This window comes from Malurus melanocephalus, unplaced genomic scaffold (genome assembly GCF_030028575.1).
Source record: "Malurus melanocephalus ecotype Western Australia unplaced genomic scaffold, MMel_1.1 scaffold_64, whole genome shotgun sequence".
NCBI classification, from domain to species: Eukaryota; Metazoa; Chordata; class Aves; order Passeriformes; family Maluridae; genus Malurus; species Malurus melanocephalus.
This window is the reverse complement of record NW_026623296.1, coordinates 1,223,660-1,247,945: the sequence shown is the minus strand read 5'-3', so window position 1 is coordinate 1,247,945 and position 24,286 is coordinate 1,223,660. Positions and strand designations below refer to the sequence as shown.

Sequence of the window (24,286 nt, the reverse complement as noted above, 5' to 3'; positions counted from 1 at the left end):
GCTATTTTACTGCTGGAGAACAAAACACTGAGGAAATAAAATGACTTGGGAGGAAGATGAAACCTATTCAAGAGAGTAACTCATTTTTTTTTTGTTCTTTTTTTAATTTTCAGGTTCTACATTGAAAGCATTTCCTTTCTCAAGGACAAAACCACAGTAGAGCTGTTTTTTCTGAATGCCAAGTCCTGTGTACACCAGGTAAGACTCAGAGCTTCTTGTGCATCTCTCTGCCACATCCACAGTCCTGCAAGCTCAGTAGGAGCTGTGTCTGATTTCTGGAACAAACTGAAGTATTGAGATCTCAGCGTGCTGGCTCTCCTTCCCTTGAATGCTGGTGCTTCATGTAAATGGATGAGGCTGATGATGGTTTCCCAGTSCTGCTTTCACAGCCCTGCTGTGTGCTCAGTGCTCTACAAGGAGTCCAAATACTCAAAAGCTTTTAAGCTATTTGAAATCTGTAACTTCCCAGATAGGTTCTGCTCAGTGGCCCATCCTCCCACACCCTGCATAACATCCCAAAGTGTGCCTTCCCCATTCCTGCACACAGAACTGCCAGAAGCAGGGGTTTGTGTGGTTTCCAGTTTCTGTGGGCAGCTCGGGGATGARGATGAGGATGAGGAGCATYACTTCCTCCTGAGAGAAGGATCTCTGGGCAGCACCAGGTGATTCAGCACRCAGGGAAAGCTGGGGAGCCCTGGCTCTGCCTGCAGCCCTCTCTGTGCWGCAGCTTCACAGCCCAGCTCAACCCTGGGGCTCCTTCAGGAGCCAGTTCATCTACTCTCAAGTAGCTTTTAACCTTCCAATTAACTCTTGTTAAAATATTCAGTGCTACGTGACCAGCTTAGGGTCAGTCTCTTGGTTTCAGTAGCTGTGAAGGGCACAAGTGGGGCCAATGCTCATCTTGAAGCCCATGGGATGTAGACAGGAGGATGCCCAGAGACAGCTCAGGTGTGCTCCTACAGCCTGCTCTGTGCTGTGGTGATTCTGGCTCCGTTGTGGGGCAGGGAAGGAGCCCTGGGATGAGCAGGGTCTGAATAGGAGCAGATCCCAGCTCCATGAGGCRAGTGGCTGATGCTCACTGATGACAGCCAGGAATGTTCCCTGGCATTTCTCAGTCATTAATCCAGCTCCTGGAGGTTAGACCTGCCTCAGCTTGGCTTCATTTTTTTTTTCCTTTTGCTCCTTTCCCTTTCATTTTCTTCCCTTTTCCATTGAGTGAAGAAGCCCCAAAGTGTCAAAAATGAAGAACCCACACCCAGCCCATGCTCGGGAGAGCTCCCAGTGCCCTGTCCCTGCCAGGGCAATATCCTGACCTGATCTCTGCAGGAAGCCTCTGCTCTGTGTGGGCCAGGAATGTGGTTTGGGATAAATGCTGCAATACCTGGGCTGTGCTAAGACCTGCGTGGATAAGATTGCTTAAAGTCACTCATGAGTTTTTTTTTCGCTTTCACAAAGGTGTTTCCAAAGTTTTCACTGTAGCTTTTCCCCACAGGGGAACCCAAATGCAGGGTGGTGCAGATACCTGATGCTTGAGTGCTCTTGTGACATTCTTGTGACATTCATGTGCTGACAGCACAGCAATGTGGGGGCATCTGCACTTCCATGGCTTCTGTGCTTCAGAGGACAACAATGTTTTTCTGAGCAGAGGGGCAGAGGGTGATGCTGTCCTGCAGGTGACAGGGACACACCAGTGCTCCTGCTGGGACACTCCAGGGGAGCCAGGCAAAGGCTTGGGTGAGCACAGCCAGCACAATGGCAAAGCTCTGTGCCAGTTTTTCCTGTGGAGGGGATTTATCCTTGGCTTACARAGTTCAGAGGCTGCATCAGAAATGTGTTTGCAGTATTCTTTGTGTGTGAGCTCCTGTAAGTGGCTGTATCTAATCAAARAATGGAATCCCCCTAGTGAAGTCTGGGACCTCTGGAGTCAGGCTGGAGCTGCTGGGCAATGTGTGCTGGCCATCTTGCCCCAGAGGAGTAAAAATTAGAGTAAGTAATACATAATATTAACTATATTCTTAGTTATATAATATATTACAAAATATGATTACAAGTAGTAAATAATGGAATCAAAACTCTGAAAAGGGTTAAGGCTGGCTTAGTGTACAGCCAGGATTCCCTTCCTCACCTTTCAACCCCACATTCCTTCTTGCAAATCTTTGCTCCTTTCTGCAAATCAGGTGCTGCTTTATCCTGCCAGGACTTGGAGGAATCTGGGGCTCATGCATTTTGCAATCTCTGTAGACATTTTGGCAAGGGAGGGACAAGATAGACAATAAAATCTCGGCTGCCAAAAATGTTTTTCTCTTCCCCACCCACTCCCCCACCTCCATGCTCCTCTGCACAGTCAGAGCTCCTTTGTGCCTCTGGGATCTTTGCTGGCACGTGCCAGGTTCGTGCATCCTCTGTGACCTGTGCTGTTCTCTGTGCCATCCCCTCTGCCTGTGAGAAGCTGGGGGAGACCCCTTTGAGGGCTGAGACCTCACTTTTACTTTTGTGAATTCTCCTTTGCACGTGAACAGAGCACAGCATTTGCTGCTGCACTGCCCAGTGCCCCCTCACTGCACAACCCTTGGCCTCCAGCCATGACAGCAAATGCTGCCAGAGCTGTCACCCTGCCCCTCTCCTGTCATTTTGTTYCCCCTGGTGTGGTGCTGCAGTCCCTCTCAGCCCTGTGTGGTCCCTCCAGCTGCCTGGCTCCTGCTCTGCAGCATCCACACTCTTGGAGCTGGAGCTTGGAGAAGTCACATCCATTGCCAGGAACGGCTTGGACCACCAAGCAGGAGGTGGGAGCTGGTAGTAATTACATATCCAGGTCTGTGGAAGTGCCTTGGTTAAAAACTCRTTTATCCACACGTATTTTGGGAGAATGCAGAGGCTGGAAGTGCTTTGTGCATGTCTGGGCTCTCGTTTCCTTACGTGCTTCTCTTTTCCAAGGCTTTGAGTATTGCTGCCTGAAAACCTTCAGTGGTGACAACTGCAATTTAAAAACTTTCTCCCTCCTGTCATTGACTTTAAGGAGCTCGGTTAAGATTTATAGCTGTCTGAAACCAMGTGTACAGCTGGAATTCAGGAGAGTGGGAGCCTGGTGAAATGGGTGTTTTAGAATGGCTGTGTTTGCACAGGGAGCTCTGCAATGTGTTCAGTGTGTTATTTCACAGCCCATGACCATTGCTGGGATCCTTCAGGGGAGGTGGGTCAGAACTGGTCACGCACATGCTGCTGATAAATTTGGAAAGATAAATGAGTCTTTTCTTCTTTTGAAAAAGCCAAGTTTGGAAAAATAACACCCTACTTGGCTAGYGAGGCACTGTCAAGTTTATTATGCTTCAGAGCTAACCTCCATACAGCTCTGCAGCCCTACAGCTGACTCCTTGCCAGGCCTTAAAATATGCTCTGTAAACGAAGATGTTGGTCAGGTTGGCTGTGTTCCCCTTTTCCTCTGTATCTCTGGGTGTCAGGGGGTTTATTTAATTTCCCATTTGTTTCCAGGACTTGTAAAAATTGCTACAAAAAAAAAGAAAAAAAGAGAAAAGTTAAAGGAAATGTAAGTTTTTGGAGAAGTCTTTGTGACAGCTCCATGAACAGCCATGCTTGTGAGCATTTGGCAGCCTGGAGAACAGTGCTTACCAAGAAGAGCTGTTGAACCAGACCCCTGGTGTGAGCATTGGGTCTGGCTGGCTTCCAGCTCGTGGGGAGCAAAGTGGTCGTATATCAGACAGCTATTGAAAGTTTTATCATGGATATTTCCTAATTCTCCCCCATCTCAGGGGAGAGGGGAACATTCCCATGGAGCCTTGTTAGACGGTGCAGTCTGATCCTGTCCAAGGCTGTTAAACACCCTCTGTCCATTGAATTGGCTGTTCTGCTCCAAAAGCAGCACATGCACAGCCCAGGCTGAGGTTCAGCAGGACCAGCTGGAGTTTGGAGGAGGAGGAGGAGGATGTTCACTGGCATATCCCCCACTCCTTACCCCAAGAGAGCTCACATGGGGCTGTGCTGGTGGCTTTGGGGAGGGCCTGAGCTGTGGTGAGGGTGTCCAGGAGCTCCTCTGAGAGGGCTGAGCTCAATCCAAAGCTGCCTGCTGTTAAGGGTGATGGTGCCCCAGGGAGCTGTGATGCTCTTGGGGAGGTGCAKGCTGTGTCCCAGCTGGGCTGGCCCATTGCACATGAAGATTCAGTTGATTTGCAGTGAGAATTTTGTACCTCACACCTCCTGATGTAGTCACCTCATCCTGGCTCTAACTAGTGAGTTAATTGCCATGGAGAGTTCTGCACCTTTGATCTCCTGGCCACAGAGCAAAGATGCTGTGACAGCTCAGCTGGTTCTGTTGTTGTGTGTGTTGGATATCTCACTGTGATGCTGGGGAAGGAAAGCTAAAGGCTGTGATTATATGTTGAGTCTAATGGCACTTCCTATATCCTCTGGCTTGCAAACAGGGAAGTCTTTATGTCCTTCCCCCATTCTCTGCTGTTACTCTTACATTAATGAGAAAAAAGTGGTAATAAATGTGTTGCACTGTGCAGGAGAATCTTAGGGCAGCTGCTCCTGCCMCTGGAGTTTCATCTCAGTGTTGGCCAAGGCACAAAAGGCAAAGGGAGATGGATGAGAGTGGCTGGCAGAGACAGCGAAATAAAGGGTGTAACAGAGAAACCTGAAGCTGTTCCTCAGCACCAGGCACTAATAGCTTTTATTTTTGGGCTGGGTTGGCCTAAGCCCCTGAGGTGGGAAGCAGCAGGTCTGGCCAGGAAAGAGCTGTGCTGGCCTCTGCACGTGCTCTGAGCTGTGTTTGGTCTCAGGCTGTGCTCCCTTGTGCTTGGGATGAAGGGCTGTGGGGTTCCATGCATGAAATGAAAGCCATCGTGGACCATTTAAATGCTGTGAAAGAGCAGCTGTGGGGCCTCCTGAGCCACCCAGGCTGCACRGTGGAAATCTGAAGTGCTCCTCTGAGGAAGGTCAGAAGGAACAGGCTTCCATTTCCTCCTGGAAGAGCTCGTATTCTGCTGCTTTTGTGCTTTGCTYCAGCTCCCCGAGCTGTCGGAGGCACGCACTTGCTTTGCTGTGCTTTTTCTCAGCTCTGTCCTTGGGCAGGGAGCCCCAGTGAAGGTGTTCAGCAAATCTTGGAGCATCTGATGGTGAAGGGAATGGGCTGGTGCCTCCAGAGCACCGCAGGGCAACGAGAGCAGCAGATGAACAGCAGCAGCACCGAGCCATCCGTGTGAACGCTGGGAATGGGGACAGGCAGCTCGAAGCTGGAGTTATCCATGTGCTGCCAGTGTTTGTCCCTGTGCACTGATTAATTACCAGCACAGCCACTCSGGCAGGGCGAGCTGCCTGACCTAGWTCCTGTGCACAGCCAACACCCACTGCCCTCCCCAGCCTGTCAAAAAAAAGCCTGAAACGCTCAAAAGCTGCTAAGCTTTCTGCACTGCTGGGACCTGCCAGCCCTTCCTCTGGCTGCCAGGACAGGGACAGGGGACATTAGATCCCTGGTGGGAGGTCACCACGGYGCTGGGTAAGGGCACAGGGGCGCTGGCACTGCTTTGTTCACTTGTGCTGTGTCCACACCCAGMTAATTGCCTGCCTGGGTTTGAACACAGACGTTTGGGTCCTTTCTTTCCCTCTGACTAATTGCASCCTTCTTTCAGCTTCATTTTAATCACCTTTCAGTAATCACAGTGTAATTATAGTCAATATTGTGGCTGTCTCAAGGCTATCCAATCACAGTGTGTGCAGTTTTGGGGGCGTCTTTGGTTAATAGGTATTTTTAAGGAATTGGTTTGAGGGAACAGGTGTGTTGGTATCTCAGTTCTAGAATCTTCAGGTGAAATGTTGTTGCTGTCAGTCTTTAACCTCTGGAGGTTATGTGTGGTTTGAACAAACTGTGTCTGCTTTCACTTCTTGCTCTGGCTCTAAAGAGTTAAAGATGACAGCTCCGGTGTGTCGCTTATTTTTTTAAATCTGCTTTAATCTGAGTTTACAGCCTAAAGATTTGCTTAGCACAGTTAMTGCTCATCTGACTATCACCACTCTTGATCTGAGTTTTCATCAGGATTTCAGACTTGTATCTCTATGGCAGTAAATTCTAGTGTTGTTGCTGTGTCTAATGAGGATTCACTGCTCTATTCATGACTGAGTTTGTGATTTTTATCACATTCTAAGTCTATGTCTGTGCAGCAAAAGCCTTGAGCTCCTATCTGAGCTGGGGGCTAAATTCTGCCCATGGGCACTGGAGGTTGGGTTGGTCTTCACCAGATGYTGAGATAGTGACCTACTCCTGCTCTACAGCAATTGCCAACCAGTTTGGACACCTTCTGCAGCCTTTTATTGCTCTGATGTTTATCAGGATGACAAAAGCCACCACCTGAATCCACTTGTCCAAGTGCAGTGTTTAGATAAGCCTGTGGTCTTTTGGCCAAATCTGTCTCATTGGTGAAAAGGATTGGTCCCTGTGCAGAACCTAATAGAAAAATATCATTTTCATCCCCTCCCTGGAGCTGCAGTCWCTATTCTGTTTAAACTTATTTACATCTCAAATGGAGAAGACTCAGATTCCATTATCTGAATTACATACATCTACTTAMCCTCGTGCTGGTGACCTTGTTCCCACCTGGGATACATCTGGGAAAACCTTCCATCTTCATCTTCAGCACGTGGCCATGGGAGCACTGGCTGCCCTGGCTCTCAGGGCCCCCCACTCGCTGGCTGAATTACCCTGGTGATGGCAGGCATTGCAAATTAATCTTCTTACAGCCATTTTCCTCATCTATTTTTGAAATCTGACCTTGCTGATAAAGCGGTGCTAAAACAGAAACCCCCATCTGCCAAGCTCCAGCCTGAAGGATGATTATAAAATCAAAATATTGCCTGAGTGAGTGGGAAGAGTCACGGTCCTGCACTCCAGAGCGACACGTATCGCTGTCTGGATTTGTGTCAAGCCAAGGGCTGTCCAAACTCCATGACAGCCCAGGGCAGAGCTGGATTACATTACAGCAATAGCCAATTGGGGAGCCAGATGGCAAATAAATGTTATATTATGATGAAAAATACTTCCAGGCTCAGAGGGAATTGTCCAAGACACTGTCACTTGGAGAGCATTAGTCTGTCAAATACGGGCTGAGCTGGGCTTTGGGATCCTTTGCTTCAAATCCTTGCTCTGCTGCTTAGCTGCTGCAGGACTCCTAGGCAATCCCTTCACTTCCTTGCATTTTTTTTTTTTTGGTTATTTTTTGTGATTTTTTTGCCGGGGGCGGGTTTTTTTTTATTATTATTATTTTTATTTTTACTTGCTGAGCCTCAGAGCGGCCCCAGTCTCCTGCCACTGTTGCTGTGTGGTGATACCTAGCTGTTGTTGGGATAATATCTAGTACTGATCCATCCTGTTCTGAGGTTTGCAGCAGTTGCACAGAAGTGGTGGCAGCCCTGCTCCTGGGGTGACCTGTTTGTCCCCTTTGCTTGGTCAAGACACCTAAAACATCTTCAAGAGARGCCAAATTAGAGGGAACCCTCTTACCTGTTCCTGCTTTTACAGCTTCTGAACAAATATGTTTGAAACTGAGGGCATTGGCACAGCAAATCCCTCACTCTGAAAGCAAAACCTGAAACTTCATCACCTGGAGAAGCCAGTCCTCCTTCATSCCTTGGTCTCCTGAAACCCTAAATGAAGTGGTTTGTGGGATCAGTGTTAATACTTGTGGCTGTGCTATAGCAGCCAGGAGAGTGACCAGATATTTAAGGCCAGTATCTAGGAAGAAGTAAATTAACACAGAAGAGCAGCCTCGTAATTACTATTGCTAATTAGTTAATGGCTGCAAGGTGCTTTGGAGATGAAAAGTGAGGAGGTGCTTGGTTATTAAGTCCCATGCACTCCTGAAAGGGCAGCAGCAGCTCTTGCTGAGGATCAGCAGAGATTCTCTGCTGCTGCTGCAGCTCATCAAGCTTATCTGGGAGCCAGCAAGAAATCCAGAGAGCCTTGGAGAGTKAAATCTTCTTGAGTTTCTTGTTGGCTTAAAAGGCAATGAGCCGTATGGGCTGATTCCGCCTTGGGGCAGGGAGATGGTCCTGATCAGCTTTTAAGATCCTTTCTGGCCTTGTTTTCCCTAATTTTGTGATCCAGGCAGAGCTTTGCTGAGGCAGATCTCACCTTTTGTGCTGAGCTGAGCTCCCTGGGATGGCATTTTCTCACATGGTGCAGGAGATGGTGCAGGGGAGCTCAGTGCTGGGGTGATGCTGGGGTGACCCAATCTCCCCAATCCTCTGACCACCACAGCTGGCCTCAGAGGCTGCCTGGGCAGATGCAATTTCAGCCTTCAAAAAGCCACCTCAGATGTGCATGACAAAGACTAACCTGRTACAGACCTGGAAGTAACAAAGTGCCTTAAAATTGCACCTACGTGAAGAGTTTCTGGGCTGCAATCTCACCTCTTTTCTTAAGCATCAACATGAAAGAGATCTGAAGGAAGGATGAACTTCAAGCTATTTTTTTTTTCTCTTGTGATGCACCCCTCCTCTTCTAATAAAATATGTCTGGCAATGCTTTGGAGGCTACTCCTGCATAGCTGTTGCCACACCTGTTGGGAAGGGGAAATTCCTCTTGGTCTGCCTCTYGGAGAAGCCTGGGGGAGCGCTGCTGCTGGAATGTTTTATTGACAAAGCTGGCAAAAAAAAACTTCCTTTCCATGAAAATTGAATTATTTGTTTGCTCACTTTTGAATGTAGTCTCTGTGGGCCAGACCTGCAGCTGTGGTAAATTAACTCAGCTCCAGATGTGCCCTAATATATTTCGAGATGTCATTTCCCTGTATCTGTATGTAATTCTGTAGGTCTTCCTGCTGCCCTGGTTTTGGCATCATTTCAGTTTTCGGTCTGCTTTGTCTCCTCATTCAGCCAACATTCCCTGGGGACAAAGCTTGTGTGGGGATCTCAGTGACAGGAGACAGGCATTGTGTCTGCTGTCTTCACTTGCAGAGGTCAATAAGAAAACTGTGGTTTTGGGCTGGTTCATGGCTGTTTTGTGTTTTATCTGCAGTTTGAAGGAGGTATAAAGGGTGCAGCTGTCAGTGCACCTCCTTTACTCTTCAGTGTTACTGCTGGTCCAAGAGTAGAACTGAGGCCAGCAGTTTTGCTGGTAAGAAAGGAACTTGGAAAGTTTGTGCTTGAGCTTGTAAGCAGGAGAAATAAAGGATCCYGGTGTAGTTTTGGTGCTTTGGCACCTGTGGAGTTGCTGAGTACACAGTGCTGTTAGGACAGGGCTGGTTTTGGAGTGGACTTAAGGCACAGGAGATGTCCAGCATGAGGTCTGTGCATTTTTCCTGAGCATTGCTCTAGAGCTCCAGTAGACTTGGAAGAACTGGAGGCTGTAGGATCCAGACTGAGTGGACTGTTACACTGTCCTTGTGGTTAATSACTGCCACCATCACAGCAAAGAATGAATGGTCCTAAACCTACATGCACTAAAACTTTCCCAAGAGATGGACGTAATTTCTTGGATTCCTCTTGGCTGGGACATGTCTGTCCCAATGGTTAGATGCTCCCAGAGCTTCCATGCTCTGGAGTGCACTSAGCTGGGAAATGCCTTTTTTCTAGATGGAGTCTGGGGTTTGGATCTTGTAAAATACTGATACTTGTCGAGCTGTTGTGTGCTCCCGGGTGCCTGCCATCGTGTCTGCCATGCCCCATCCCTGCAAGTGTTGAATGCCAGGTTGGATGGTGCTYGCAGCAATCTGGTGCTAGTGGAAGGTGTCCCTGTCCATGGCAGGGGGCTTGGAACGAGATGGTTGTTAAGGTCCCAGYCCCAGCCAGTCTCTGATTCCATGAACTGTGGACCTTGCCCTGAGGAGGGGGTGCACTTCAAACCATTACAACCCTTTGGCGAGGGCTGGCAGCGTGCGGGAGCTCGGCTGCGGTGACACGGAGCAGCATCCCGTGCAATGCGGGAATAGCAGGATTTGGAAAGGCGGCAGGCGGAGGGCAAGGCTCGGGGCGGGGGAAACACCGTGCGATGTGTGTGGCGGTGCCAGCGGTGGGACACGGAGCAGGAGGACACCGTGGGGTGTGTGCCGGGTGGCAGCGGTGGCACTGGGGGGACACGGGGCGGTGTGTGCCCGGTTCCAGCGGGTGACACAGGGGAGGAGGACACCGTGCGGCGGTTCCAGCGGGGGGACACGGTGCGGGGGGACACGGGGCAGGAGGACACTGTACGCTGGTTCCAGCGGGTGACACAGGGCAGGAGGACACTGTGCGGCGGTTCCAGCGGGCGGACACCGTGCCGTGTGTGCCCGGTTCCAGCGGGGGGACACGGGGCAGGAGGACACTGTGCAGTGGTTCGTTCCAACGGGGGGACACCGTGCCGTGTGTGCCCGGTTCCAGCGGGAGGACACGGGGCAGGAGGACACTGTACGCTGGTTCCAGCGGGTGACACAGGGCAGGAGGAACACCGTGCGGCGGTTCCAGCGGGGGCACACGGTGCGATGTGTTCGTGGTTCCAACGGGAGGACACGGGGCGGGAGCGCCGCTCCGGCAGCGAGAGCCGGCACCGCCCCGCCAGGGTCCCCTCCCCGCCTCCCCCGGCTCACGCTCTGCTCTCTCCGGCACAGGGGCACATCGAGGTGGACAGCGAGACCGTCTTCAAGTTGGCCGCCCTGGTGCTSCAGGTGAGTGTCCCCCCGGCTCGGTTCGTTCCCCTTCCTGTGTTTTTTTTCCCGTCTCCGTACGGACCGGCCCCGCGGGGTTGTTCGTGGTCTCCGCGGATGGGGAGTGCAGGGGAAGCTGGAACACGTAGGAGTTATTTTTGTCATAGGCGAGTAAGAGAAATGTTTATTTGAGGAGTTTTTAAATTGAAAGAGTAAAAGCTCATCGAGGGAAGTCATTTATCTGGGCAGGTTTCCATTCAATTTATCACTTAGCCTAATTTAAATACATTCCAGAGATCTGGGAAGAAAAGTGTAAATATTGTAGCTAAATCAGCTATATTATGCCTGTGAATCCTCCTTTCAGAGCATATGGTTTTGATACCTCTGTTATGTTGAAATATACAGTGTCAGCTTTCCCTTTCATTAATCAAGTTTTGTTGTACTGAGACTTAAACTTCGGTTATTTACCGCTTTCTACGAAATAAAATTCTGCCTTTAAAATATTAGGAGTTTACCCCCATAGCACTGTCATTGACAAAGTGCCCCAGCAAAGCTGCAGCAGCTTGATCTGCCTGAACAGTTGTTTTCATCTCGRGTGAGCACAATTCCTCCCAACTGCTGACCTGACTGTACAGCCAACCTTTGCCTGGATGAGAGAGGAGAGAGAGAGAGCATTGTATTTCACTTCTTGTGCAGCAAAAGCGACATTTGATTTGCAATGTGAAATTCATCCCCGTTTTGGAAGCAGTTTTATTTATGCTGTAGGTGGATTATCTGCAGCTGGGAGCAGAAGGGGCCATGCATGGAGCTCATGCAGGCAGGCTCCGTGTTTTGCAGGGAGTGTGGTGGGGGTCAGGATCTGCCCGCRGAGCTGTGGGAGTGGGGAAGTGAACAATGCTGGGAAAATCGAGGGCTTTTGAAGAGATCATGTTTTAATTCTGTCACTGTTTTTCAATTGTAGGAAGCTAAAGGGGACTATTCCAGGTAATAACATTTTCCTTTCTAATACTGGTGTGCTTGATGGATGTGTTTTTCTGTGTTGGCATTGTATTGCAAACAATCACAAATGGGGGTAAAGTCCAGCTGCGAGCAGTGCCCGAAGAAAGTGAAATGTGCTGCTGGGCTGGATAAAAYCTGAGTCTGCAGAGTGAGTAATGCCTTTTGTGAGCAAGCTCTGAGTCAAAACAGTGTTCCAGGCCACCACGCCGTGCTCCCCTCCCAAATGTGGGTGCCAGAGTGGGAGAAGAGGAAAGCTCCCACACTTCCCTATTGGAAAGCCTGTGCTTTGCCAAACTTTTGCCAAGCAAACTTGTGCCTGTGCTTTTGCAGAGCTGTGTTTGGGTCCATGTGGTGACCTTGCCCATGGCCCTGCTTGTGCAGTGGCCACACGTGCAGGACTCAGAGCCGGCAGCTGCCCCGGGGATCAATGAGCCGTGTTCTCCAGCAGCTGCCCCGGGGCTTCTCCCTCACCACACTTGACCCAGCAGTTGTGTTGTGGCTGATGTGTGACCCCCTTGCTGGGCTTGAGCTGTCTAAAGTGCAGCATCACCCCTTGGAGGTGCTTCTTACTCTCCTGTGATTGTGATAATGGGCTGCAGGGAGCACGTGGGGTCACCTCGGACCTGCTGGAGCCAGGGGGAAAGACCTTCCATTAGAAACAGCTCACTAAGCAAATAGAGATTCGGAAGATTGGCTTTGGTCGTGTTAATATTTTACCACTYGCTGAGTTTCCATGTGGGAAGAGAGGTGTGTTTTACCCTTTAGCTACAGCAGCTTTGGGGAGCGCAGAGCAAAGAGCTGTGTCCCAAATGCAGGGAGCAAGTGATGCTTGACTGCCACAGGGACTCTGCTTTCCCTTTGGGGGCAGCTGTCGAGTAATGCCCTAGAGCCCTTTCCTCCAAGGCCTGTCCCAGCTTTACTTTGTGAAGTCCATCAAACYCCCTCCTCCTGTTTGCTGGCATGCTGTCACACCTGCAGGGAGAAAAAGATGTCTTTGATCAGCAGCATGGGCTGGCTGTGCAGACCATTTCTGTTCCTGTTCATGCTGCAGAGCAGCTTTGTGACCCCCAGTATATTGCTTATAGCTGCACTGTGCTGCATTTTTCTCTAGAAAGACCCCTTATCTTGACTGATCTCACAGGGACACCCTGAGTTTAGCTCAGTTTAGGCGCAGATAACCAGAAAATCWCTGCTGACTCACAATAAGTAACTTGTTAAACTGTAGCAGCTCGTGGCTACAATGCTCTTGATTCTCAAGAATCAGGGTTAGTTTAAAAACCACCTTTGTGAGGAAAACCTCCCTGTGTGGTTTAAACTTAACCCTGCCTCCTTATCATTTGCCATAAATAGGTTTGTAAGTATGGCTTCACGAGCCTGAGAACTGTGTCTGTGGTTGTTTTCCATGGTTCCCTGGACACGTTGCAAGGAGTGGATTGCCCATGGTTACCTTCAGAAGTATTTAAAGAAAATTGGAGGGAAGAACACTCTGCTACAAGAGTGATTTTCAAATGCAGCTCTTCCCCAAAGAGTTTCATGGAAATAGCTGCAGCAATTGTTTCCTCTCTTTAACTGAGCATATGTTATGCCCCTGTAGCAAGTGAGCATGGCCAGCTGTCCCAGGCCCAGTGAGCACACCAGCAGCGAAGGAATTTCATGTCACGTATCACAAGTGGTCCTTTGGGCCAGCGCTGATAAAGCACTGGCTTAATTAGCACCATATCTTAACGAGAGTACTGAAGGACTGCCCAGCTCGCTGTGGTGCAGAGCTGTGCCTGCAGCAGTGCTCCTGTGATTTGCCTCCCTTGGCAGTGCTGTGAGTGTGGTGTGTTCTCTGCTCGCTGTCATTTGGCCACTCTGCTTTGAATCACCCTCTGGAATGTGGCTCTTGCACCATTTCTGCTTCCGTGAGAACGTGCAGGTTGATTTTTTCATATTGGATTAGTGCTGAATGAGCGCTGGTAAATACAGGAATTGCCTCAAGTCCTGGAGATTAACCCTCTGGAAATGAGGATTGGGCCAGTCCAGGCAACTCTGGGGATCTCTTGCTGGCTGATTTTTCACACACACTCCACAGGCAGCTTTTCCGTGGGGACACATCCTGTGGTGGGGTCACCGTGTGGCAATCCCACTGACGTCAGCCCCGTACCAGGGCACGGATGCATCAGACTCCTGCGGTTCTACAGGAACCTCTTTCCCAATCTGCTGCTCGAATTCTCAGATAACGCCTTGATGGCAGGGAACAGCAGCCTCCTGAGAAACACCCTCCCCTGCCCCGTGCTGAGTGGGTGAGCGCATTCCTTGGAAATCTGTTTCTTTTCAGTGAGCAAACCTGACACGTGGGCGCTTGGAGAAAGTAAAAAACTTTCAATTTCTACCCCGCAGAGGTCAGTCTGGAGGGGTTTTGCGGGCTGATAGCACTGGCAGCGTGGAAATACCAGGGATTTTGGGRTTTGGCCCCTGCAGGTGCTTTGCAGTRGGACCCTGAGGTCCTGAKCTGKGCTCTTACAGGATGAGGRTTTAAYAGAATCATAKAATGGTTTGGGCTGGAAGGGACCTTAAAGATCATTTAASTATTYTAACTRTTTWACTATTTAAAGATCAYTTACTACTCRGAGAGAGGCTTTATGTARGGTGAACCACCCAGGTCCCACTTTGAGAGGACTCTGGTTTTGAAGACACCTTTATAAAACTAAAACATACACACTTCAAAATTGCACCCATTCCAGCATGTCCATGCACATGTGTCTAGTTTGGATACTGGATTCTCCAAGGCAGCTTGGACTGGCTTTGGGACACAGGGGGAACAAGGAACAAAGGTGGCAGCAGACCATGGCCAGTGGGGCTTGCCGTGTACCCATTTCCTTTTCCTGTTTACCCAACTGGTGATCCCAGCCAAGATAATTCCCTGCTGTGTGTGACAAAGAGCGTGTCACAGGGATGCTCAGTGAGGTCTGCCCCTTAGATGGGATGGTGTTAGGGCTGCCCTGGGCAGAGCAGCTCCTCCAGRCAGCTCTGCTGTTCCCAGGAAGGCTGGGATGCTGTGGGTTCCTGCCCCTGTGCAGTGCTGGGCACGCTTTGCTCCCCAGGAAGGATGTAACACTCGCTCATGTTTGCTTTTCACGACTCACCCGTGGCTTCCAGTTGRCTGCTCCTCTGTTTGAGCTGAGTTCCCAGCACTTTTTACCCAGTTCCTGCAATAAGAACTCCAAGCAGGTGTTAGTCACTGATTGGAGTTTTGAAACTCTGCGTGAGTTAATTGCGTTTCTCCATTCTCCTATTTGCAAATGGAACAGAAAAATCTGCAAGACTGATTTTTTGAAATCTTGGTTTTTAAACTCTGCTAAGGTTTAAAAAAAAAAAGTGATTCAAATTGTAGCTTCTGGCATGGCTCAGTTTTGGGGGAAAAGCATACATACTCTGTTTATACTAGGAATTTTATTTRAATTTTAAAGACATGTAATCTTTTGGCAATCTGTTAATTATTCATCTTGTAAATATGCAACATATAAAGTCTGGTCTCCTTGGAAAATGAATGATTTAGCTGTATTTAGTTTACAGATTAAGCATCTGCCCTCAAAAATGCTGTAAAATATATGCTTTTATTTTCCTTTGTAGCTTGATCMGAGAGACAGTTTATAACTGAGAAGYCCTAAATTGTGTCCTAGCATTGGAAAAATGTTTATTAAAATCAGATTAGCTACAGGGACTATATAAGGAAAGTAACTTGGAAGGAAAAGGTTTATTTTCTGACTGATAATCTTGGACCATATTTACCCCAGTACCGTTTCCAGGACTGAAACCCAGCCATGCTCCCTGAAAGTTAATTAAATTGCTGGAGGAGGGCTTCTATTTTCTTTAAATAGCTGACRCAGTGGTTTTTGATTCTGGCCTGTGGGCTGCAAAGATAACTCCCGACTGGTATAACATAACACAGACAAAATAATGAATTCCTGATAGCTGACATGTGCGAGGCACCGCGGTTTATCGTTATGGGGGTGATAAAGGCAGTTTGTAAAAGGAAAAGGTTTRGGTGAGAGATAGCCCTGCAACTGAGGCTATGGAGTAATTGGTTCAGAAAGTCCTGAATTTTAAAACTCTGCTGAGAGAAAAAAATAAAGCTATTGATCTAGATGAAGAAAACTAGTTGCTTCTCAGTAAGAGTGARTTCTCACTGTTAGATTTTTGGATTGGGTTTCCTTGGGAAGTTGAACACTTTGCTGGGCAAATTGGAAGATCTCTTGGTAGAAAAGAATGTGGGAAAGATAACGTGGGCAGTGCTAAAAAATAGCTGTTGGAAAGGAGTTAATAATTGATAGCAAAGCACCTGCTCACTCTRTTGCTAACCCCAAGATTAAGGTACCCTCAGGAAAAGGACACACCTCAGGTCTGTTGGAGGTGGCTTGTCCAGCCTGTTTCTGGAAATCTTGTCTGGTTCATGTGACCAGAACTCCACGTGTGGCCACGTCCAGGACTGGGGTTGGAGCAGGAAGACRATTTTGGGGGGGTGAGTTACAAGGGGACATCTCATCTGGCAGCTGAGGACCCCTCTTTCAGCCCCCTGTATTTCCTCACAGATACAGAAGAGCTGCTGGGTCACCAGGGGGTTCACCCTCAGAGCACCCATRTGGTGCCTGTCATGGGCAGCACCATGGTTTAGTTTTTGATGTTCTTTYCCATGCAAGTGCACTTTTTAAATGCCCATGCCTTGGTATCCTCAGTGTTTTCCAGGCTGCCCCCAGCTCCCCTGGCTGTAAATCAGTGCTCAGCTCTGGTGCTGCCTTGTGCCCCTTGTGCTCCTCGGCCGTGTTTGCCAAGTGACTCATTGTGTGTTTTGCCTTTCAGCTGTGACTCCCAACACTTTTTCTTGAAATACCTTTTGAGGCACTGGCTCGGAACCTTTAACTCTGTCTTGGTCAAACCCAGTTGTGTGCTTCCCTCAGCTCTCTCTTTTTCAGTCAACAGCTAATTTGGGCCAAGATGAATGACGATTTATTTACTCAGAGCCTGTTAGCTGAAGGGGTTGGTTATTTATTTTGCTTTACTTGGGAACGACAGATGAACCAAGGTAGTAAATAGGCAAGTTTAGGGATAAAGTCATGTTTCATACCTGTTTCATACAATGATGAAGATTCCCCTACTGACAGGTATCAGATACCCACTTTCCCAAGAGTTTCATTGAATTTTGTACCCCCTTCAGATAAAGCTGGTTGAAGACTGCAGTGATTTTTCTCTAGCAGTGATTTTTCTCTGCAGTGATTTTTCTCTAGCAGGGTGCAAATTTTGCTTTCCTTGGTGAGTCCCTGTGAGTTTGCCATGAGGAATGGGAGCTGAGGGAAGGCAGCAGGCAGAGAGGAGCCAGGCAGGGAACTGCTGAGCTCCATCTCCCTGAGCACTGAGGCAGCAATTATGAGATAAAAACATTGTTTTTTTTCTGGCATTTTATTTTTCCTATAAACCAGGTGCAAATCCAAAAAAAAAAAAGTACTTAAAACTCCATTTTTTGGATAGACTTCTCATAGCAACAAGGTTTTTTCCACTGGTGCTACTTGCAGGTTCATCCAGTTCATGGCAAACCAAAGCATATACAGTCTGCAGTGATGTCATTGTAATGGTTTTTTACAATTTTCTRTTTCAAATGAGTTCTGTAAGGGCTCTCAAGGAATTTGTATAGAATGCTTATTATGTAGCAGATTAATTAGGTGGGAGCACTGTGGGTGGAAATGAGCAAAAAGGATTAGATGAAGAGGGGGAAAAAAAAGGATGTTTGCAGTAATTTAATAACCTGATCTCATGGGATTTACTACTTGTATATAGCAATGTAACTGTTAATATTCACACATAATTATGGCAGTTTGGTAAGGAACAGTAAGTTTTAGATTTTGTATGCACGATTTTTGTACAGTTTGCAGAGGGGCTGAAAAGGGGTCGTTGTGTTTTGTCCTCTTTAATTGTCTCTCCACAGTACTTTCTTTAGTTTTTTTCTTCCTGAATTACTTTTAACTCAGAGAGCAGGGCTAGAATGGGTACAGCCACCTAGAGAGTTCTTTTGTGTGTGCTCTGCATCCAAAACACATGAGAGACAAAGCAAGCACAGTGCCAGGGAATTCATAATCCCCTGAGTTGTCTCCTGTGCAGGGGAAAAGCTGTCACAGCTGTCAGGCTGGAGTAGCGTCATGAGATCCACAGCCAGAGGTAAAASTTGCTTTCCCTAGAAATTCCCTTAAGTACAGGTTCAGCATTAAAACACATGGCCTTTTCCTGTTGTAAAAATCACATTTTGTGRGTTTTGCATTATAATGCATTCACCTCCCTTTTGTTGAATGTCTGAAAAACTTTTGTCAGGTCTACAGAGTGTTTTTCTAATTTTGCACCCTCAGCTGTGAGCAGGAGTTTGTTCTCTGGTCTGATTCCTAACAACATCCTCACTCTAGGAAAGCAAAAGTAAATCTTTTGCTTTTCCTTCCCATGGTGGCTGAGTTCTGTCATGTGAGGTGTATTTTGTGCTTTGAGGAAATGGAATGACAGCTTTTCAACCTCAGCTTTTTTGCCTCTGCAGATCTGTCAGCTCTTTATCGTTATTTGGATACTTTATTTTTCTTGTGGTTCCATGTATCTCTGTGTCAGCTGGGCTGTGATAACAAGCTTTAAACTTCGCTACTGTACCCAGACATGCTAAAAACCCACWACTAATATGGCTAAGCTGACTTTTGTGTGAACAGGAAGAAAGTGTGCATGTTAGAAACAACAGTCTGTATTACGAGGAAGGGCTTGGGAATCCTTCAGCTGTTGTATCAACTGCGAATATCCATCTTTTGCTCGGCAGTAAATCCCCAGGTAAAGCAGACACATTCTGTTTTTGTCTGCTCTGTTAGGGGAGCACTGCTGATGTGTGCTGTGGGTATGATCTATGAATCATATCTGCCATAACAGGTCTGTGGGGTGGGATCCACCACCCATTGTACCTGGTAGATCCAAGTTACAAAAAGGTTTGTCTTCAGAATATTCATGTTTCACATCAAGATCAGTAAAAGAAGACCTGAGCATTTAGGGCAGCTCCAGGTCGCAGATTTTCTCTAGCCATGAAGAGCTGCTTTCTTGGCACCCTGTTTCTTGTCTGCAAAGTGGAAATCCTGCCAAGGTGGCTCTGGGAGCATCTCCTGTTCCCATTTCTCTGCTCACCATCTCCTCATATGTGGATGTATCTGACAGCATTTGGTGCTCTTGGTCCATCTTCCAAAATCCAACGTGTGTGGTCAGCAAACCCTGGCTGATCAGTGGGTGCTGCTGCTCTGCCCAAGAGCCAGGCAGTGCTTTGGGAAGCAGAGAAATTGGGCTTAGGGAGCAGAGCTGGAGCTGGAGGTCAGGCCTGGGAGTCCAAGGCTCAGGGCCAAGCGTGGGGAATGGTCACCCCATCCCAGYCACACTTCGTGTTTGGTGCAGGTCCCCTTTGAGCTGGGAAACCAAAGCTGTTGTAGCTGCATGAGGTGGGAACCCACAGCACAGACATAGCAAAAATGTCCAACAAGCTGGGGCTGGAAAAGCCATCTGCACTGCTTATCGGGGTCCTTGTCACAGATGGGCTTTGGAAGGCTCTTAAATGCCCCTTCAAATGCCTCTCTGAGCAGTGGCTGCTATCTGGTGTTCAAGTGCAGCCCTGCCCCTGGAAAAGCTCACTGGCTGTGGGGAAGGTCAGGCTCTGGCTGTCCTGTGCCAGTGGGAGCCCCTTGTTCGTGGCCTTTCCACATCCTGGGCTCCCTTCAATAGCAAAATAACTCTCTTGAGTGTGCCAGCAGACCATAAACTGAAAGGTTGGGAAGYGATGGGAAACGTCTGGCGTTTGTCACAAAAGAGGATTTGTCGGAGAGCACATTTCAAGATCCTGCTGCCAAGATCCTGCTGCTCTGGCATACTCAAAAGCTGCTAAATCCATCGTCTCTCCCTTGCTCTCCCTTCCTTCCCCTGCTTTTTTTTCCCTGCACTTTTAACCCCGCTCATTTTTCTCTCCTCCACTGCCTCACTGTTTGCTCCTCACACCTGTTCCTCGTGGTACCTCCAAGGGCAGAGCAGCCTCCAYGGGAACCTGCTGTTTCCATGCTCTGCCCTTCCATTTATTTTACAACAAACCCAGAGCCTACAGAACAGGCAACTGCTGCAGAAGCAACCCTGGGGTCTGGGTTGCTGGTTCTCATCTGTGAATGTAAGGATGAATGTTAGGATCTTGGAGACCTTGGTGATGTTTCCCTGAGTCTGGTTACTTTAGGAATTCACTTTAGCACCAGGCCGGGGCGTGGGCAGCAGCGCAGGATGTTCTTGTACAATTTGGTGGTTATTCTAAAGAAACAACTGAATAACCTGACCAGCTCTCTGAAACCCTTGGTTGTCAAACTTCCAAGTATCTGCTCTAGTTGTTTGCTGTGTCAGAGTATTTGCTGGGCTAGCTCTGAATATCTTGAAGAGAATAAGGTGACAATTCGTAATGGAAATGTTTTGAAGCGTCTTCAGAATGTGGGGTAATAGTGTATCATCCTTTGGCTGTGAAACTCCACATTTCCTTGTGTTTCCCGTATTTCTCAAATTTGCTGATATGTAGGTGTCCATGAAATAACTTTCAGATTAATTTTGAGAGGCTGGTTGACATTTCCTAAAGGCAAAGCCACTGTAAATTCTACTAATGCTATGCCTAAAATCCATTTCAAGAATTAACTGAACGTGAAGTAGTGACATTCAGGAGGACCCAGGAGTGACTTATTCCAATTCCACAATCCCGTAGCAACACAAGAGAAAAGGATTTGTGGAAGGTCAAGAGGCTCCCAGAACAGAGGAAAGTCGCTATACAAAGCACTTTCCCTAGTGATAAATTTGTACCTTATAACGTGTTATCAGCACAATTCAGCAGAGGCAGACACACCTGCCTTCCTTCAGTCAGTTCAGAGCTGTCTGAAGTTCTGTCCTCAMCGAGTTGTTAATATTTACAAAGAATCTGTGGGTTGATAAGCTGCTCTGCTGTAGTCCAATATATTGCTTTTGCTGCTGGGTGTGGCGCTTGCTCTTGGTGTTGGTTAATCCCATTAACCACATCTTACTCCATCTAARCTCTTGCCTGCGTTAGCAACAGGTAAAAGCTGGGTTTTGACAGTGGGTGCAGGAAAACACTGGAGCACCCACTGACAAATGGTGCCAATTAGCACAGTTCTGTAAATCTTTGCCTGGCAGGGAGTGTTGTATCATTCCATTAGAAGCTGTCAGGATGTACTTTCTGGGGGCATAAATATGTAATTAATTCTGAATTTTTAGCAATGTGCTCTAGGCAGAGCATGCCATGATTGTCTGCTTGGTTCCTTCATGGATTTTTGGGTTTTAGCAAGATGCCTGAAATTTCACTGTAACATCAGCAGGTTGTAGGAGGTTCATGAGGTGGGTCCAGTTTTTCTGCTGGAGATAGTTTCAAATTGGAAGTCCTATTGATGGTACATGATTAAATGTTGGTTATTTTAGAGTCGAGCTGCCTTGCCTCTCCACAGAGCTGGCACTGACGAGCAGGGCGTGCTGGGGACAGYGCCTTGCCCAACGTTTGATCGTGTTGGGACAGAGAATTAATTATGGGCAGTACCAGGAGTGCAAGTCGAGGTTCTGCATGAGGAGGCTCTGATGCAGATTTTCATTATTTCCATTCACATCGCCCAGGYTGAATCAAGTTCTGCTTCATATCTGCAGAAAAAACTCCTGTTTTAGAGGGTGGAATAGGAAGGAAAGGGTCTGCCTGCTGCTTTTGTTTAATTCTTCTCCATAGTGGAAAAATACTTGAGATGAGAGTTTCCTATATTCTCCTCCTGGGGAATAAACAAACCTTTTGCCAAAAAATGTTCAGTCCCATTGACTCTGGGCGGTTTAAGTTCACGTTTTGGAATTATGCCAAAAACCAGCAGTCCAGAAGTGCCCCCCATGGCAGAGGTCAGATGAAATGTGAGTTGGGCTTCCCTGTCCTGACAGCCGTGTCCTCCTCCTGGTGGAAACCCACTGTGGACATCAGATAGTGGGGCTGGTGGGACATCTGGAGCCGGGGCTGTCTGCCCTGAGGTTGCTGCATTGTCTCGTGGTGTTTGCTGTGAGAGCAAACAGGAACAGGTCATCATTCAAACCGCCAGCTCCTGCTATCGGAGCTGTCACCTCTGCCGAGCGCCGGGGTCTCACAGGGCTTGGGAAAGCGATCCTGAAGGTCAAGGGGAGACTTGCGTGGTGCAGATGAAGTGATAATGGGCTCTGTGGAAGGAGGGGGAGGACCATYGGAGGTTTTTATTATCCCTGAAGCTGTGAATCATCCCAAATGTTAATCCTGGGGCGTGCAGTCAGCAGGTCCAGGCTGCTGCGTGCCAGCCTGCGCTGTCTGAAGGCCTCTGGCGCATAAGGAGCTGTGCCCGGCTTCTCTCAGGTCTTTCACATTTTTCTAGGATTGTTTCATGCTTGATCCTACAATTAAGCAGGGGGAAAAAAAACCCTCACGTTGCTTCTCGGAGAGTTTCAGGCCTTATAAGTCCATTTTGATGGCTTTCTCCCAGAGCATGTGGATGAGATGGCGTGTCTGAACCTCAGGGTGTGAGGTTGGGTCCCTTCAGCGAGACAAATCCCAGGGGCCAACTTTGCCTTGTAAAATAAGTGTGTTCTCTGCTGTGGCAAGAATTTGGATGGGTTTGTAGGTTGGCAGAAGAGGAGAGAAGGCKCAGYTCTGCTGTGAATTGCCACAGCCCCATGGCCTCTGCCCGCTCTGGGTCACAGTGGCTCTGACCACTCTGCTCTGGGTCAGTGCTGCAGGAACGTGTCCCTGTCATGGCACAGGGGTGGTGACAGTCCCCTGTCATGGCACAGAGGTGGTGACAGTCCCCTGTCATGGCACAGGCCTGTGACAGCCCTTTGATCCCCGCGTGTCCCAGCTCAGAGCCCACAGGCCCAGCTCGGAGGCAGGCTTGCCAATTTAAATTCAGTGGTAGACATTTTCATATTGATGAGCTGCTACTCATCGCTCAGGCTTGACTAGCATCCCTGTTTTGGCATGGATGGGGATGAAGTTGCTGCTGTGCCAGATCTGGAGAGGCGAGGGGCCCAAAAACCAAACAGGAAGGCGAGGAGCTCTGTTGGAGGCCATGAATGGCGCAAAGGGTGGCATTTCAGAGCATGGGAGATGCAGCTGCCAGGATTTGTGGCATTTCTGCAGWCTCTGGGTGATGGGGAGGCTCCTGGCCCTGTAGTGGTTGGTGAAGGAGAGTTTGGGACCTCTCCASCCCCATGTGGTGGTGACAGCTGGGGTGTCAGCTGTCCCCTCTGCAGAGCTCTGCCCTGGCCTCCCAGCATCAGCCTCCWTTATTTCCTCAGCCCTTACAACCAGGTTTCTAAATAGGGGTTTAATGACCACCCATTAAACCTCTGATTATGAATACTGCAGGGCTGAGAATCTACATTAACAGAAACAGCCCTTTTGTTTGGTAAAAATGAGCTATTTTGTTATTACTTCCTTCCAAACCCTCTCCTACTTCACTGTATGTCCCTGCCAACCCCGCCTGCTACAGCAGCCATTGCAGTGATGAGTCAGGTTTAAAAATAGGAGGAAAATTGTGTTTTATTAATCAATTACCCTGTGAGTCTGTGACTGAAGTTGGACAGGGCCTTAGGAAGTCATCTGGCCAAACCTCCAGCTCCGAGAGGGAGTTCAGGCCAGGTTGCTCAGGACGTGTTTTTTTTTGGTTTTGGGGTGTTTTTTTATTCTTTGCTCTGGTTTCTGTGTCTCCATTTCCATGTGACCCTACAAACCCCTGGTGATTTACCTTCCCTCTGCAAGCTGAGATGTCCTGCAACCTTTTGATCCCATCAAAACGGGCTTGTAAAGGGGTGAATAAAACTCAGCTTTCGTGAGCATTGGCTGCATTTGAGCGCTGAACGGARAGATCCTGATTTTCTACCCAGCTGTCCCCATTTGTGGCACTTGGGTGCTGGCCAGCTCGCAAAGAAAAATGGATATTTCTGGCAGAAGAGCTCGGCAACCAGCGCTCCTCAGYGCTAATTGACCCCTTCTTGGCAGCTTCATCAAAGAGGCTGAAGAATAAATCGGCTGTTGATTGAAGTGTTTCCTTGTCCCCAGAGGTGCTCCCCCTTACCCTGGGCTCAGGCACATTGTCAGGGCTGGGGAAGAGCCTTGCAGAGCGATTAGAAACAAAAAAAAACCTTTCATCCGCTGGGCTTTCCGTGTGGCATCTGGGAGATGGAATCACAGAGTGGGGATTGCTGCGTCCTCAGTGCMTGGAGCTCCATCCACAACTCCTGTGGATGCTCTCTAGGGATGCACAGAGCGTGGAATTTGGGGGAAGTGTCAGGGGGACATGGCTCTGATGAAAACCCAGAGTTTGGGAGCAGAAAAACACCTTCAATGAAAGCCTGGACGAAGTGGAGGCAGATGCTGATGGAYGTGACTGATGCATTCTTTGCATAGAAAAGTCGTGTTGGTGCTTGCTGGCGCTGCTGCGAAGGCAYGCAGAAATCCTGCCGAAATGGGGCGTGCAGGTTTCAGCTGATTAATTAATGGACCGTGTGAGGAGAAAATATGAACCAATTTACTGAGGCCTGTAAATAGATTTTTAAATATTCTGCTGGGGTTTTGTCATGACAAATTG

The 24,286-nt window shown here is 48.4% G+C and overlaps 1 protein-coding gene across 3 annotated transcripts in view; it reads left to right on the top strand.

Annotated features, from left to right (window-relative positions):
- The window catches only part of FRMD4B (FERM domain containing 4B), an 89,273-nt gene that overhangs the window by 37,744 nt on the left and 27,243 nt on the right, over positions 1 to 24,286 (top strand). For all 3 annotated transcript variants that reach the window (XM_057366375.1, XM_057366374.1, XM_057366377.1), the window contains exons 5-7: positions 114 to 198; positions 10,593 to 10,649; positions 11,590 to 11,612. In XM_057366375.1, coding sequence (XP_057222358.1) covers positions 114 to 198; positions 10,593 to 10,649; positions 11,590 to 11,612 — 165 coding nt within the window. The remainder of the gene's footprint in view (positions 1 to 113; positions 199 to 10,592; positions 10,650 to 11,589; positions 11,613 to 24,286) is intronic.